The sequence below is a fragment of the Cataglyphis hispanica genome, chromosome 1, assembly GCF_021464435.1.
Source record: "Cataglyphis hispanica isolate Lineage 1 chromosome 1, ULB_Chis1_1.0, whole genome shotgun sequence".
In the NCBI taxonomy this organism is placed as follows: Eukaryota; Metazoa; Arthropoda; class Insecta; order Hymenoptera; family Formicidae; genus Cataglyphis; species Cataglyphis hispanica.
Window position 1 is genome coordinate 8,804,174 of NC_065954.1, and position 18,640 is coordinate 8,822,813.

Sequence of the window (18,640 nt, forward strand, 5' to 3'; positions counted from 1 at the left end):
CCTTTATTTAATTTTGTATTAAATAAAATTTTATACATCAAGATTTAATTATATATTTATTTGCCTTAAAATATTTAACATTAAAGATAAACAAACTGTCCTGACAAGATTCGTTGACATTGTCTTCTATAAAGAAACATTCCTATTTTTCTCTTTTATATTAATTAATCATGAGAGACAAAAGAAAAGATTTTGAAAATGTCTCTTTAAGTTTCCTCGAGTAATAAATTTTACTGCTTTCTCTAGACATAAATTTTAAATATTTCAATAAAATATTCTAAAAGTTTCAAGATCTCAATACATTTATTTGAAAATAAAATCCTTTCTCTTTGACTATATATTTGACTATACATTTTTCAAACAACTTTCCTTGCTATCAAAAATTACAATGAAATCCCCTCTTTCAAAAATTACAATGAAATCCTCCCCTCTTTCAACCATTTATTTTTATGGAGGAAAATCCCTTTTTCTTTTTAAATAAATTTCGCCAAGTTTCCAAAGAAAATCAGATCACATTCGACTCTTCCCATCAGCAACATCAGTGTTTCAAACTTACTATCTTGTTATAGTGCCAAGTTGCACCAATGAGACGTACCAGATAAAATTTAATAATCAAGAGTTTGTATAGCGATTTATTTTTCTTAAAAAAAAAAAAAAATAACATCGCATAAATTATTCGCGTACGGAATCGCGCTCGTGTATGCGTGCGCGAGCACGCCGTGTGGGTGCGCGTGAACGGCCGTGGAAAGGGAAATTCGACGCATGCTTCCTTCCTTTGAATGTCTACACTCGAGGGGGTTTTGATCCACGAGGGATTCAAGTTTTCGCGACGCTCAGTGCTTCGTGTTAGATCCTCGCGGATCGTTTGGCGCGTCGCAGATCGCGGGTGTGTTATTTTGTTAAATATCCATCATCATGATCTTCCAACCGGATCTTGCGCCGTGAGTTTCAATGAAAAATTTTCACTCGTGATTTCATCATCAGACTTTTGTTTCGTTCCCCCTCCCGCCCTCCTTATACTTACACTTGTCTCGTAATAGCGTCTCATGAAAACGCGATCAACAAGTGGATCGAGTAGACTTTGCGCTGCTCCCTCGAGTTTATTTACTTTGGAATCTATATCTATCACTTAATTCAATTTGTTTCCATCGAACATAATTAATGGCCAGTTTAAGCTTGTCGACCTTGCACGAATTACGAATATACGCATTCTGGTTATTAGAAAGTAGATCTGTTTCTATTTTGAAAATATATGCGCAAAATAATATATTTTATAATCATCATCTTGTATCAAAATATAAAACTATTGGCACAATTAAATTTATTCATACAATGTTTGCATCTGTTCAAATTGCAAATTTTTGGAATAATAATACAAATATTTTGGCTGTTATTTAGATTTATCGATTTTTAAGATCTTGATGTAATAAGATCTAATCTATTTATTAATTAGATTTTGATAATCACTTTTCTAAACTGTGCTTCGCTCTCCTTTTCATTCTTTTCTCTTCTTTTCTTTCTTTCTTCTGCTCATTATTTAACAAACTGAATACGAGACATGTTTTATTCATAACTTGCGGCATATTTTTCTATTATTATTTTTTTTTTTTTAAGCAAACTTATTGTTCTAAAGTCTAAACTTAATTGTATACTTCCAATTTCAACTTATTCTACATTATGTAGGTCACAGAATTCTCAATGAATGATTTTATTTGTTTGAGTTTCTTCTAACTAGATAATTTGATATCTATGAAGGTTCAACGTACACAAATAAATACACAACATAGATAAATTTTTGGACACATATAATAAAATGAATCATTTATTCTATTTGAACGCATTTGGAGACAAATTTATTAAATCTTAATTATTTTGTTTATCGTAAATAATTTTATCGTAAATAATTTTATCAAATTTCAATCAATTTCAGTAATCAAATTTTAAATAATAATTTAAATTCATGAACTGATATGTATTTTATATATATATATATATATATATATATATATTATTCTGTCATTTATGTATAAAATGTTTTCTAAAGTATTTTATATTATAAATCTCATATATGTAAATACAAGGTTACATAAATAGACAAATTTTTAACGTAAAACGAATCGTTTCTTCTATTTGGACGCACTATTTTCTAATATAAATATAAATATCAGAGTTGACAGTTCGAAAATAATTTATTTTGTAGTTTGCCTGAAATTTACATAATTTTTCAATGGTTATTTATTTTTAATGAATTGCAATTTGTATAAAATGTTTTTTTTTCTCAAATAAAATACTAATTTATCTTTATTAATATAAACAATTACAATTTGCACACATATAAAGTTTTAACTTTTATCATTAATCATTGACACACACACAAGTCTCATCTGAATAAATACATTTTTATTAGACATATTTGAGGGGGTAGAGAAAGAGAGAGAGAGGGAGAGAAAGAGAGAGAGAGAGAGAGACAAGCACACAGACAGACAGACAGAGACAGAAAGAAAGAGGAAAAAAGAAAGCTTTTTAAAAAATAAAATAATAATTTAAAATAAAATAAAAATAATAATTTAATTAAAATAATTTTTTATTTGATTTTTAAATATATTAAAAAATAATTAAATTCATTAAGAGAACATATGTATGAATTGTTTACATAAATACTATCAAGTTTTTAAATGCAACGGATATCATAATGATTACATAAGATAAAATTATATATATGCGATATTTTTGGAGACAATTATTTTATAAGATGCAAATATAATTTCTTTAAACTTGCGTTGATGAATTTATAGATCATAATATACGTAGCTTCTATTTTTTCAAACAGAATTTTATTTTTTCAAGCATAGCTTATCAAATTTTATTTAACAACAACAAAAATGTTGTGATTCGAGGCTTTTTTCCTGCCATTTGCTGCGAAAAAAAAAGGAACAAAACATAAATATTTTCTGCAACTAGAGAAATTATGTTTCAGAAAATTTATTACCGAGAAAATATATGTCAAAAACAACATATACACGTGAAAATGCGTTACCGTTTACAGTTTTATTTCGCTATAAATTGATCTAATCATGCGAAAAAAAGGCTGCAAGATTGACGTATCGTTTTGATCGATTATCTGCTAGTCTGTCATGCAAAGGAGATAAATCGATGGTTGTCTTGTCTCATCGAGTCAAGTGATAAGGGGAGGAAACCATCGGTTGGCACGTTTATATGTGGTCACCCTGATGTCATCGTTATCAAAAAGGGAAAAATCAAGTGAAAAATTAAATCGCGAATATCAAAAGGCAAAAGCGGCTTTGGCTGCTCAGCATCGGGAGCCGAGATTCTCGCGGATTTATTTATTTTGGCATCGCGCAGTGATGCATTTTGCTGCCCGGAAGTGATGACGATAAATCCGACGCAAATCAACCGTGCTTTGCCGCGGGCGCTCATCATCGATTTTGAGTTACGATGCACACGCAATTTCATCAAGTTTTTCATTTTATTGAATTATAATTATGTACACTGGCATCAAATCATGAAAATTGCACAATCATACAAATTCTATGAAATCTTTCCCAGAATAGTTATATTCGTCTCGTTATAGAAATTCCCTTTTTCATCTTTTTAGGCTTCTTTTCCTTTCATCTCTTTATTCAATATTCTTCTATCCTTTTTTCTTGCAAACAGAACTCGGCAAATGACTTAAACCTGTCAAATTTTTTCTTTTTTTTTTTAAATGCTATATAGCTATACAAAGTAAAAGATTGGTAGGATAAAATCGATTTTATTCAAATCTACAAAAAAAAAAATAATTTTTTTAAGGATGTATGTGACATATATCGAAATACTAATAAAAGCATTAAAATTTTATAGATTGTTTTACTATTTCTTCTGAATATTTGTGCAAAAATTAAGCACAATTCTCTTAATGGTTTGGAAGTTATTTAAATTTAAAGTTACTATTGATTCTTATGGAAAATCGCCTATTGTAGAATTTATTGACAAATTTGACAAAGAAAAAATATTACCAATGAAATAAAAATTTTCACATATATTAAGAAAATTCTAATAAATATTTGTGCAAAACTTGATTTAGATCCACTAATTCGTTTAAAAGTTATTTACTAAATATTGTAGAAAAATATTATCTGTCTCTTTTTCTCTTTCTGCAAATTACTCGTTTTTTATTGTTTTTTGCAGTTGATTTCAGAGAATATTCACGATCAAAAGTTTTTACCATAAATTAGAAAGAATATTAATTACAACTATTTTCTTTTACGAAGACGTCAAAATCCATATTATTTTGCGATACTTTAATTTTTTTCACAACCCAAATTTATTTTTTTAATTTTTCAAACAGTATAAACGTAAGAAACATGTTTTCTTTTTAATTTTGATAATTTTTTGCTACTATTGTACATCCAGAACATCCTTAAGATAACACTTGAATATATACATCAAGAAGAATTTACATAGAATTTACATAGTGCGATATCAAATTTTGATAAACATTGTTAGATGTATATAATTCTATTTTTTTGCGAATTATTCTTAGAAATTATTTTTAAAGCGTTTCAATAATCCCGAAAAAGGTGAAATTTTTTCCTGTGGATGATATACTCTCCTAGATTATTCCATTACATTATTTCACATTTATCGTGAATGCCTGACGTCAATAAACATTGAGGTGCGTCTCTTCGATAGATTCTTTTAGAAACTTTCCTTTATTAAATTCCACGGTTCAGTATCCAACCTCGTAAAAAGTATCGATCACGTTGCAGTCATTGCGAGTCACACATAGATGACACATGTGTAATTTATATATTTGCGTTCTATAATTATCGTAAAAATCTTGGTAAAAATCATTGCTGCAAAATTAGAAACAATCGATCGCATTAGTTTTTATTCTCTAAATAATAATTTATTCTTCCATGTATTATTAATTTAAGTTATTGATATTTTTAAATAATAAATACAAATCAATACATTAATTATTCTGTTAGGCAACTTTTTCAAATGACATTGCGGATAAATCTTCGAACTCGCAAAATATTGTTATTAACCGTACGATTGCAGTTTGCGAATATTTGCTCGAAAATTTGCATGTCGCAAAACACAATCATTTACCATTTATACATCTATTCGAAGAGTGTGAAAGAATAATGATAGCAGTGTTAATATCCTTTGTGCATCGACTGCATAAACATATGTCAAAGTTTTAAAACAGTGATTTATCAGCTTTTTTCCGATAATAACCTGTCTTATTTATATAGATTCCGAGAAAACTCGAGTAAATGTGTTTGAAATACGAGTTATCTAACCGATCAATAGTATAAATTAATTAATTAAAATGTAACAGCCTATACCTATATCGCGAGTATCCAATCCCTGTCTGACTTATTGATCGCAAATCGTTCTTAATATTTTCTGCGAAGAACACCCTCCCCCATATGTGACCTTAATTATCTCCGGTTCAGTTATCGCTCGACAAGACCTTCGGGTCGATATTGAATCATACGTCACACTTTGAATATTGCCCAACATTAATTTCCAGAATTACGCATCATGCATATAAGCATTATAATTATACATTGAACGATACACATATATGCACGTGTACATGTGTAAAAGCGCGCAAATAAAATAATTATTTTTATTTAACAGTTTTTTTTGTAAGCTTTGTTGCATCGCAATTGCATTACAATTATGTTACCTCCTTAGTTTTAATTTATTCAACTGTTTGCACAAGAGAATAATAACTCGCATACATAGAACAGCCGGAAAATGAACAAAGTTTGTCAAATGCTCTTTTCAGATACGGCGAAATGGAAAGTCACTTTCAGAGCAAACCACCGGAAGAGGATATGATGGGACAGTTGCAGCAAAATAATAAAAGATCCACAATGACGTTAAACAGGAGCGGACTGTGGGATGTGGTTCCACGATTGGATCATTATAGGTATGAATTAATTAAATTAACATTTATTGGTAAACTAATAAAAAAATAGCAGTTTTGAAATTAAACCGTTAAATTATAATTGTATACATCGAGACTAACAGCTTGAAGAGTGTTTTACATTTTATAATAATTAAACAATAATTTTGTCAATTATTATTTATTATGACGTGTGTCTGTGATTTTTATATTTATATATGCTTTAATTATTGCGACACAAATTTAATTAAAGGAAAAAGGGAAGCTTTTAATGCTTAATTAGTTTCTGGGAAATATCAAGTTTATTTGTTTCCGCAGCATCTCATTTATTTAAAACAAAATATTGGGAAAAAATCATTAACTTTTTGCACATCCCTATCCTGGATATCAAGAAATAATTAACGTTTACGTTTTTCATACATTTATTCGAAAAGAATTTGTCCAGTTCTGAATAAATTGCATTGATGACAATAATTTTAATATATCGAAATATATCAACAATCTTCCTTACAGATTAAGCCGTCGCGCGAAAAGACCGTCTCTGAGCACTCTGCACGAAGGAAATCTCATAAAGGTGAGAAATATTACACACACACACACACACACACACACATACACACACCACATATCTATCTATCTATATATATATATATATATATTTAAAAATTTTATATTTGCGATAAATATTTTAAATATATGTAATATATATATATATATATATATATATATATATATATATATATATATATATTAAAATACTTTATCGCAAATATAAAAGAAAATATTAATATATATATATTGACTTTTATTTCAAGGTAAACTCCTTTAAATTCCTATCATAATATAAGCTACACAACAGTAAGTTTTATCGGTCGAATAGATTTAAATATTTATCGATTTTTTCCGGTTCGAAAAATATATTTAGAATTTTGCTGTACATTCACTTATTTACTGGTTTATTAAATGTGCAATATTATGCATAAATGACATTTCTTATCTTTAAAAAAAAAGTGTGCATCAAAATTTATATCTTATACATCAATAATTGAATTTTTAAGTGAAATTTTTGTTTTATTAAAGAGGCAACAAAATATACTACGCAAAAAAATTAACTTTTATCCTTCTGCAGAAAAAGAAATTTTCAAGTGGCTGCAATATTTGTCGCATATAATTGGATTGAGATCATCAAAAAAGCATTACGAAACTTGAAATTTCTAGTTTCAGAATCTTTTAATCGATTCTAATCCTTTTTATTTGATACAAAATTTTATTATAAAAAAACAACGTTCATCGATTGAGCAAATGTTTCAAAAGTTTGTCAAAGAATGGCAAAGAAATAAAAATTGTAGCACAATTTTGTCAACTGGATGTTAAAGAGCAGAGTTTTGACTTTAATTTGTTTTTTTATTGAACGTTTTATAATTTTTTTCAATGAGTTATTCTCACTGATGAAGTAAAATCAATCTATTGACTTTAATATTCATAATTAATGAAAAAATTATCGCATGATGATCGCATGATGATCTATAAAAACTTCAGCCTTTTTTCACACAAATTAGGATATTTTTTGCTTGTAAATATTGTAAAGTTCATAAAAATATTAGCGTTTTTTCATTAATTTGTATTGATTTAAATAGAAAGGGGTAAAAATGCAATTTTTACTTGATTTTAAAGTAACGATTACACTTTAATAATATTGACTGAAAGAGCAATTAGTGCATTTTAAAGTGTTGACTTTTCTCTTCAAATTACTTTTTTAATAATCATTGTGCGATAATTTTTTCGCTAATTATAATCTCTCAAAGTCAATAGATTGATTTTATTTTAATAATGAGTAATTCGGCGAAAGAAAATCATAAGGTATTCTTTACGAAGCTAAAAAATTAAAGATAAAACTCTTTAAAGTTAACAAAATTATGCTACAATTTTTTTTTTTCGGCATTCTGACAAATTTTTGAAAAATTTGTTCAATCGACGGACATCGCTTTTTCATAATGCAATTTTAAGACAAATAAAAAAAAATTGAAATCCACTGTAGAAACAAGATTCTGAAACTAAAAACTTCAAGCTTTGTTATTGATCTCAATACGATTATATGCAATGAAGTTGCATTAAAGAATTGTCTTTTCTATAAAAGAAAGAAAGTGACCCTTTAAGGATGTATGTGACATATATCGAAATATTAACAAAAGCATTAAAATTTCATAGATTGTTCTACTATTTCTTCTGAATATTTGTGCAAAAACTAAGCACAATTCTCTTAACGGTTTGGAAGTTATTTAAATTTAAAGCTACTATTGATTCTTATGGAAAATCGTCTATTGTAGCACTTATTGACAAATTTGACAAAGAAAAAATATTACCAATGAAATAAAAATTTTCTCATATATTAAGGAAATTCTAATAAATATTTGTGCGAAACTTGATTTAGATCCACTAATTCGTTTAAAAGTTATTTACTAAAAATTGTAGAAAAATATTATCTGTCTCTTTTTCTCTTTCTGCAAATTACTCGTTTGTCATTGTTTTTTGCAGTTGATTTCAGAGGATATTCACGATCAAAAATTTTTGCCATAAATTAGGAAGAATATTAATTACAACTATTTTCTTTTACGAAGACGTCAAAATCCATATTATTTTGCGATACTTTAATTTTTTTCATAACCCAAATTAATTTTTTTAATTTATTTTTCAAACAGTATAAACGTAAGAAACATGTTTTCTTTTTAATTTTGACAATTTTTTTGCTACTATTGTGCATCCAGAACATCCTTAATTTTTTTGCGTAGTATAACAAAAATCTTAAACCAAAGTTTTAGCTAATAAGACAAGATTGTTTATAAGAAACGTAACAGCTTTTGAAAAAGTTTATACGTAGTATATATTATCTGAACTTTTCATGGCTGATGAGAGAATCGTTACTCTAATCTCTTTACTCTATTTCGAAGACGATCGACGTCGTAGAGATAACAGAACTGAGCGAAGCAAGTTTATTAAGTTTACATAGCAGTAAACATCCGTCTAAGGGAATTAGGAAAAGTATCATATAGATAGAGTTTTTATACATCTAAGAACTTGAGAGGGAAGACATGGCTAACTGCTAATTTTGTATAAAAATCATGCATCCTCTCTTTCTATGTGTTCTTTTACAAATATAATTATGCCACATTCAAAATTTTCTTACATATTGTCGATATAGATAATAAATAGCCAAATAATAAGCATATAATAATTTAATATCAACAGATTTAAGATTTAATCGCAGCATCTGATAACCATTAAAATCTGTTAACACGATGTTCGATTTGTTATCGATAATGTGTACACTATACATTGTACAAAGATAAAGAACCTGAAAAAAATTAAAAATTTGATGACATATTTTATTGCTTAAAGAGCTACGATAAAAGGAGCGTCATAATTGTAATATAGCTAAAATGTGAAATAAAGTAAAGTCAAAAATTATCTAATAGATCATTATCTCTAACATGGATGATATGAATATGGATGATTTCGTAATTACGTAATGAATAATTGCAAATATAATTTAAATTAAATTTGTTATATAATTTTTATTAATATAATTAAATTTCTTTTTAAATTTAAATTCTAATTATTTAAATTTAAATTTTATAATTCAATACCTTCGCATACTATATGCGTGAGTGTATTAAGACATAATAGTCCGAGAGAAGGCTGTCTGATTACTTTAAGACACATACAACTCAAATTATTTCATTTATTCTTTCGAAATATCTTTCCGTAACATATTTCAATAATGCTGACACAATAAATTGTGTTTAATTTTTTTAATACAATTTTATATGTGTAATTTGATCCTCGGTCGAATTGCACGACGCAGATCATGTTTCTAAATAAATATCGCTTTCAGGACGCCAATGCCGTCGAGACCGGGCAGGTCGGGAGCGTCGCCGGTCAGCAGGGTCACGTCGGAATAAAATTAGGATGGATTCAAGGTGTCCTCATACCATGCCTGCTCAACATATGGGGCGTAATGCTGTTTCTGCGACTTTCGTGGGTAGTCGCGCAGGCCGGCATTCTGCACAGCCTCGTCATTATCGGAATATCGGCGATCGTCTGCGTCATTACGACGCTTAGCCTCAGCGCAATTAGCACTAATGGGGAAGTAAAGGGAGGTGTGTTACAGTAACGTATTCTGTAATTCTTTTTTTTTCAGAGGAGTGGCATCGCGCATATCATCGTTTTAAGCTCGGTTCTCGTTTAAGGAAAAACTGAACGGATTAACTATGTCAAAAGTTGATAAATTTAATAAATATCGAGATTTATAAATTTGACATTGCGCGAAACACATCCTTAGCCTTTTAAAATATAAATTTAATAATTAATTTGGGAGTTAAAGTAAAGAGATTTGTCCTGTAAAATTAAAATTCTTATTTTCAAATTATAATTCTTATTTATGAATTTTAATAAATTCTTATTTACGAATTTTAATTTTTCAAATTATAATTCTTATCTATGAATTTTAATAAATTCTTATTTATGAATTTTAATTTTTTAAATTATAATTCTTATTTATCTGATTTTTTGTGTCGGTATAAAATTTTTGTGATATACGGATATTAAGATACTATAAAAAAATTAATTTGATATAAGATAATATTTACGATTTTAAGATCAAATTATATTTTACAGGGCAAATTTTTAATTCATAAATTAATTTGATAGGCCAAAATGCTTTATGCGCAATTCATGAATCTCGAAATATATTAGATTTAATAACTTTTGACATAGCTGATTCGTCCAGTTCTTCCTTAAACATTTTTTTTTATTTCAAACTCTCTTTCTAAAAATCGTTTTTAGAATTATTTATCCAAATTTAAAGGGAGCACGCGTTTTGCCTTTTAAAGTCAAGATATAATTATACATTCATCTGTCAATTTTGTTATATTTCTTGTTTATTGAAGAAATTATATTTTATACGACAGAACATTAATGCAGATAAAAAATAATTAGGATGAAAATTAGAGATGAAAAATTCCATCTAAAAGAATGACAATTATTTATTTTAACAGCAATAACAACTTTAATTAAATATATTTTTTGAATTAATTTTAAATGCTTCTTACCTTGAAAGAAATTTATTTCGTTGTCTATGAGAGAGTGTTATAATAAATTTTCAATATATAAAAATTATACACATAATATGCGAGATATGTAGAGGTTAAATAATGTTTTAAAATATTCTATATTTTTATTAAAAAATTTTTCATGTGTGTTATTTAAAAATTTTATTTTAAGAAATTAATTTGCTTACAGGTGGAATATACTTTATTATATCTCGTTCTCTCGGACCGGAGTTTGGTGCATCGGTTGGTATTGTATTCGCATGCGCGAATGCCGTAGCAGCTTCGATGAACACGATCGGTTTCTGTGATTCCTTGAACGATTTACTCAAGACATACGGCTTAAAGATCATAGATAACAGCGTGAATGACATTAGAATCATCGGTATAATAGCGCTTATTGTTATGGTTCTTATCTGTGCGATCGGCATGGAATGGGAGTCAAAGGTATTAGATTTTTTTTAATCCCAAAAAATTATATAAAGATATGTCCTAAATTAAAAAAAAAAATTATAAACTATTTACTTTTGCCCCACAAAACTACATTTTGGTAAGCGATTTGACATATTTTGCACTTTTGTTAGGCCCAAAACTTCCTCATAGCTGTCATCTTGGGTGCAATCTTCGATTTTTTGATTGGAACCATTATGGGACCACAAAATGAGGAACAAAAAGAAAAAGGTTTCAAAGGCTTTTCATGTAAGTATAAAGCTGAGTATGCAATTGATATGAAGCGATGACATAAAATAAAATATATATATATATGTATATAATGTTATGGAATAAAATAATCTAACATGGAATATATAATATGTTTAGCGAAAGTATTTATGGACAATCTGTGGTCGGACTATCGGTATTCGGAGAACAACAATCACACCTTCTTCTCGGTATTTGCCATTTTCTTCCCATCAGTCACTGGCATTCAAGCGGGTGCCAATATATCCGGTGATCTGAAGGATCCAGCGAGCAGTATACCGAGCGGAACTCTTCTCGCCCTTTTGCTCTCCATGCTTAGTTATGTAACTTTCGTCTTCTTTGCCGGTGCGGCGGCTGTCAGAGATGCAGGTTGTTTGAACAATACTATCGCGGAATACAATTCTGGACAGAATTGCACTTATGGATTGCACAATAGTTACTCGGTAAAATTTTAAGACAGTGATATACAATGAAAATAATAGTGTGTGTTTAAGGGCGTCCGCAGGATTTTTTTCAGGAAAGGGGTATGGCATAAAATGTCACTCACAATCAGATTGATTGAATATATGCTTTGATATTTATGCATCTTTTAGTACTAATATATAATAGTAATTATAATTTTTTTTTTCGTTTTACAAGAAGGGTATGTGCCCCTTCTTGCCCCCTTCCCTCTTGCGAACGCCCATGTGTGTGTCGAAATTATTACAATTTTTCCTTTTAATAAAATTTTAAATAGAAAATTTAATCAGAAAATCAACTTTTTTCTCTCTTTTTTTTCAAAATCAAAACATTGATAATTTTTGTATTAAAAGATTTAACATCTTTAATCTTATTTATATCTTGAGCCTTGATATTAATAAAAAATTTTTCCGCAAATTAGTATAAAAAATATGTAAAATTTATTGCATTCTCTTTAACTAATTAGTAATATACTTTTTGATTTTTGCAGAAATGTTTAATTTGATTAATAAAATTATTTAATTTTGCAACTGCAGATGAAACAGATTTGTAATATTTACTATTTATAAATTTTTATTTACAAAAAAGAAGAATTATTTTTTCAGAATATTGCAAAATGCTACTAACTGTTATAATATAATATTTTATTAAACAAGTTAATTATTATTCTTTGGCGCTTTAATTCACACTTTTGTCACGTGTATTTTTTTCAGGTCATGCAATTGATGTCTGTTTGGGGTCCGCTAATTTATGCTGGATGCTTCGCGGCTACCTTGTCGACGGCGCTAACAAATTTACTGTCAGTGCCAAGGCTCATTCAGGCTCTAGGTCAAGATCGAATTTATCCTTGGTTGTTCTACTTTAGTAAAGGATACGGAAAATCCGGGGAACCCTATCGAGGATACGTTCTCACGTTTGCTGTCGCGGCTCTCTTTCTTTTAATCGGTAATGCATCTCTTTCGATGTACAAAGAGAACCTGAACTGAAACAAATTATCGAGAATTTTTATTACCGTTAATTTTGTATCCTACAAGTTTTCAATCGGTTTTTCCTTTCAGCCAATCTCAACGCAGTCGCACCACTGATCTCGAACTTCTATTTAGCATCGTACGCCTTAATCAATTTCTGCACTTTTCACGCAGCGCTGATCCGTCCACTTGGATGGCGGCCTAGTTTTAAAGTAAGTATGAAATTGATTTAATCAAACAATACAAAAATCCAAAAAATTGTCTATGTCTCACTTAATTCTAATATCATTAATATTTTGAGAAACCTTTTTCCTCTTATATGACGTGCATCTAAAAAGAAACTTTCTTTAAAAAAGAATTTTTAATTACATCATATTTTATATTAACATATGAATAAAACTATAATATAATTATTATATACTATTATTATTAATTAAGGATGTGACATATATCGAAATATTAAAAAAAGCATTAAAATTTCATAGATTGTTCTACTATTTCTTCTGAATATTTGTGCAAAAGCTAAGCACAATTCTCTTAATGGTTTGGAAGTTATTTAAATTTAAAGTTATTATTGATTCTTATGGAAAATCGCCTATTGTAGCACTTATTGACAAAGAAATTTGACAAAGAAAAAATATTACCAATGAAATAAAAATTTTCTCATATATTAAAAAAATTCTAATAAATATTTGTGCAAAACTTGATTTAGATTCACTAATTCGTTTAAAAGTTATTTACTAAATATTGTAGAAAAATATTATCTGTCTCTTTTTCTCTTTCTGCAAATTACTCGTTTTTAATTGTTTTTTACAGTTGATTTCAGAGGATAGTCACAATCAAAAGTTTTTGCCATAGATTAGGAAAAAATATTAATTACAATTATTTTCTTTTACGAAGATGTCAAAATCCATATTATTTCGTGATACTTTAATTTTTTTCATAACCCAAATTTATTTTTTTAATTTTTCAAACAGTATAAATGTAAGAAACATGTTTTCTTTTTAATTTTGACAATTTTTTAAATTTGACAATTTTTTGCTACTATTGTACATCCAGAACATCCTTAATATTTGCTAGAATTAATTTTTAAAAAATATTAAGAAATCTTTTATTAGACATTCTTATAATAATATTTATTCGCGATCTTATTAATCTCTTTTTTTACAGTACTACAATACTTGGTTATCTCTGCTTGGATTTATTCTTTGCGTGGCGATCATGTTCCTCATCGACTGGGTGACTTCACTCATTACCTTCGTCGTCATCTTTGCGCTTTATCTGATAGTGGTTTATCGTAAGCCGGATGTGAATTGGGGCAGCAGCACGCAAGCACAGACTTATAAAACTGCACTTTCCATCGTTTACAGGTATTGAAATAACAGATTATTTTTCGTTCAATATGAATCAAATTTTTCACATCACAATGAGCTAATAAATTAATCGGATAAGAATTATGAATATTTTTTTATCTATTATTGTATTTTTCTTTTTCTTTTTTTTTATTTGAAAACTTTTAAGCGATACACCCTCTATCTAAGCTTTACGATAATTTCCAGATTAAATTCCATCGACGAGCACGTGAAGAATTACGCTCCTCAGATCCTGGCGCTTACCGGTCCACCTAGTGCGAGACCCGCATTGATGCACTTAGCGAACCTGATCACGAAGAATCATTCCTTGCTAATTTCCGGCGAAGTCTTTCCGGTACATAATCATAATGCAATTTTATTTAGTATTTCTATCGTCCTTTATATGCTACTAAAATTTCGAAATGTGAATTTAGACACGACTTTCGTATCGGCTACGCTCGGCGCGTTTAAGGAGCGGTTATTCCTGGCTGCACCGACAACGTATAAAATCGTTCTATCACGTGGTGGAGGATTTAAATCTGGAACGAGGCGCGGCTGCATTGATGCAGGCCACCGGGGTCGGCAAATTAGCCCCCAACGTGGTCCTCATGGGTTACAAGACTCATTGGTCGACATGCAATCACAAAGACCTACAGGAATATTTTAACGTTCTTCAGCAACGGTTGCCGTCATTTGAACAACGAGTCAGCCTCCCGAGTGATAGTCTCAGTCTTTTCATAACGCCGATCGCGCTGAAGGTTCTGGTTTAAGGCGTCTGACTGCTCAACGTTTAATGAATGAAAGAACGTTCATAGCGCCAAGGAGTTCCCAAGCACAGAGCGTGCCACGACGGTAACGCCTGACGTGCCGAGCAGCGATCCTCTGTTAGGCAAGCAAGATTCCAGCGATGCGCCTGGCGTCGAGCCGATACAGTTCAGCGCGAAATAGGTCATCGAGTTTTTGCACCAGCCCGGCCGCTGGTTGGCCCGCGTCAGTCAGTAGCCCAGCAATTGTTACCGTCACCGATGTCGTTGCCGACCGGAGAATTAAAGAAAGTCAGTTTTGACTGTTTCCGAGCGGCAATTGCGGTTTGTTAAATGAACAAATATGGTTGCAGCAATCGGTTTTAATATTTTGCGATAAAGGCTTTGGCATGGAGCCATTAAAGCCATTTGTAGTTCATTTAGCTGCATGTCGAGCGAGCGCGGAATAGACCGCCAGCGGTTGGGAACAGTCTTCGAGGTGTTTGCCGAAATTAAAATAAAATGCGCTCGCGCCAAAGGCGGTCGGCCTTAAAGGGTTTTGTCAGGTTAGTCGATAAAAGTTTTTCGCCGTTCAGTACCGGCAGTCGTACCGATGAAAGCTGCTCGAATAGTAAAGTTCATTTGACGCGACAGGGAACATTTTAATAAATCAGCGAAATTAGGCCCAAAAAGCCGGAAGAACGCGACGTTGAGGCAAAGCGTTCAGTCAGTTGCCGCAGCGTCATCCGTTCAGCCAGGTCAAATCAAACCTGTTTGTTTTTTTCAGTCAAAGACAGCACGCCAGTTCAAAGTTAATAATGGTCTCCGACAGTCCAAGTCGTTTTTCAGCCTAAAACGGCAACAGCAGTTCACTTCAGCACCGAAAGCCAGCACGGTCCAGTTGCTTCATAAGAAATGAACGATTATCGGGCAGTGTTACGATGAGCGTAATCCGCGTGCGGTCAGCGTCGCACAACCAAAGGCCAACGGTCGGGGTCAGCAGAAGCTTCCAAATGAATCATCTCGCAGTCGACAGCCAACACCGATAAACCGACGATCTTCAAACTGTTGCAGCAACAGTACCCACCGAATTGAGATCTTAAGAATCTTTGCTCTTGCCAATCATAAGCAAGATATCGGTGCGCAAGAAAAAGAGTAAGTAAAGAATAAAAACATAAAAAAATTCCATAATAAAGTACACAAAAACTTTGACAATTTATCGAAGAAATAATAATTGAATAAATAATGTGTCACAAACGGAAACCTTATTTTAAGACTATTTATACTTATTAATTATTAATATTATTGTAGAATGGATGAAATAATGTGCAAGGCTCGAATAAAATATAGCAGTTTAAAGATGGTAGATGACATCAGCGTTGAACCGAAACAGGAGACCCTATCTTTCTTCGACAAATTAATATCCAACTTCCGAATGAATGATTCTTCTGACAATTCGGGTGAGTCATCATCATATTGTTTTTGCTTTAACAATACATCTAAACAATAACTTAAATATTTAATATTTACTTAAACATTTAATAAACTACTAATTATTATTATTTTCAGAATGTTACGTTACCGATTTCGAGCTTCAGAATTTACGGGATAAGACGTATCGACAATTGCGATTGCGAGAATTATTGTTGGAGAACTCGAATGAGTCCACCTTGGTGGTAATGTGAGTATAATAAAATATATTATAATAGCCTTATCACATTTCGGTTACAGAAGTACATATTTGTATGCAATAATTCATTTGTGATTTCATAAATTTTATTTGATTAATATAAAAATATATTATTTAAAGAACTGGAGAATTATGTGCTTGTAAATCTACAATTTGTTGAAGCTACATCTGTCAGACACTTGAATTATATTCTGCTATAAATGGATTGTTTATAAAATATATGTAAATCGCCACTTTTGTTGCATAATTTTTTTTTTTTTTTGTATATTTTTGTTGATAATTTCACAAAACTACCTTTAATTGTGATGGATAGGTCCTTACCGATGCCAAGGAAAGGCGCAGTTTCAGCACCGTTATACATGGCTTGGTTGGAAGCACTCACAAGAGATATGCCACCGACGATCTTAATCCGCGGGAATCATACATCCGTATTAACGTTCTATTCGTAGTCTATTGATTGTAATCTAGATATAATTAATTAATGTGATTTGCGTCAAATTGCTGACGCGCCGCGAAAAAGTCTCCAGTCTAAAGATCTCTTTTTAACGCGGAGGCGCACAGTACATATATATATATATATATATGTATATATATATATATATATATATATATATATATATATATATTCGGGATATTTATTGCCAAAAAATCGTGTAGATACGCCAATACCTTAACATGTCTTTGTTTTTATACCTGTATTTCAAGGCAACTTTATGATATTTCATTCTGTAAGTTAGAATTAAGAGGTTCTCTCGTTATACAGGGTGTCCGAAAATTCGCGCAACACCCTTTAAGGAAAGGTAGAGGGTGTTATTCTGAACAGAAAAGTCCTGTACCATTTTTTTCTATAACGCTTAATAGGAGTTATTATTGAGTGAAGTTTGACGTATCATCGCCGATCTTCAGCCGGACGCACATCGGTAAGCTGTCATAAACATCTGAGCGCTCACGCACACTACCAGGCGCGCGGCTCACCGACCGTGCGTCCAGCTAAAGATCGGCGATGATAGGCCAGACTTCACTCAATAATAACTCTTTTATTAAGCGTTATAGAAAAAAATGATACAGGACTTTTCTGTTCAGAATAACACCCTCTACCTTTCCTTAAAGGGTGTTGCGCGAATTTTCGGACACCCTGTATATGTATAAGCGTAGTATAGGAAGATAACTCTGGTACCTGTAAAAGTGTCCCTCGCTTGTCCCTTTGCTTCTCGATTAATTATTCGACGTGTAGTTTGTCACTATAATTATATAATTATAGCGACTGAACAAAATATGAATGAAAATTTTTAGATAAGAACGTGTTTGAGACCGTAATTTAAAATGCATAAACACCATAGTGACGACCAATCAAAGATTAAAGAAATTCTAAGAAGAATAAAGAAATGTTCTTATTTTTTTCTTTTTTTTTTTTTTTTTAAGGAAAACGGAAATATTTGTAGAATATCTAAAATAAAAACTCTAGCGCATTATCATGTTTTAGAAAATATTAATGTATGCAAATATCGATAAGTAAATTATGTTCACAATTACTTTAATCAATCATATTGATTTAGGGCCAAAAGCGAATTATTAGTAAAATATACCGAAAACTTTCTTTTCGGGATTCGTGTAAAATATGTTTAATTATTTATTTGTAATTATTTTAATGTTACAAATGTTTTATGTATAAATATAATTCCCCAACTTAATTTACATCAT

The 18,640-nt window shown here is 30.3% G+C and overlaps 1 protein-coding gene across 1 annotated transcript; it reads left to right on the forward strand.

Moving 5' to 3' along the window:
* The first annotated feature begins 826 nt into the window (after positions 1-826).
* LOC126853657 (bumetanide-sensitive sodium-(potassium)-chloride cotransporter) lies at positions 827-17,545 on the forward strand. The gene is made up of 16 exons (XM_050599569.1): positions 827-941; positions 5,804-5,947; positions 6,437-6,497; positions 9,816-10,080; positions 11,222-11,475; positions 11,613-11,727; positions 11,848-12,170; positions 12,900-13,131; positions 13,245-13,366; positions 14,325-14,524; positions 14,714-14,861; positions 14,941-15,264; positions 16,184-16,404; positions 16,561-16,709; positions 16,819-16,930; positions 17,253-17,545. Exons 1-16 carry the CDS (start codon positions 916-918, stop codon positions 17,386-17,388), a joined length of 2,832 nt encoding a protein of 943 aa, XP_050455526.1. The 5' UTR covers positions 827-915; the 3' UTR covers positions 17,389-17,545.
* Positions 17,546-18,640: the final 1,095 nt, after the last annotated feature.

What these genes read in the sequence shown, in the direction of transcription:
- LOC126853657 (XM_050599569.1), top strand. Translation starts at nt 916, where the DNA reads ATGATCTTCCAACCGGATCTTGCGCC. An exon ending in GCACTTTCCATCGTTTACAG is followed by an intron (nt 14,525 to 14,713) that starts GTATTGAAATAA and finishes GATAATTTCCAG; the next exon opens with ATTAAATTCCATCGACGAGC. An exon ending in TTTCCGGCGAAGTCTTTCCG is followed by an intron (nt 14,862 to 14,940) that starts GTACATAATCAT and finishes ATGTGAATTTAG; the next exon opens with ACACGACTTTCGTATCGGCT.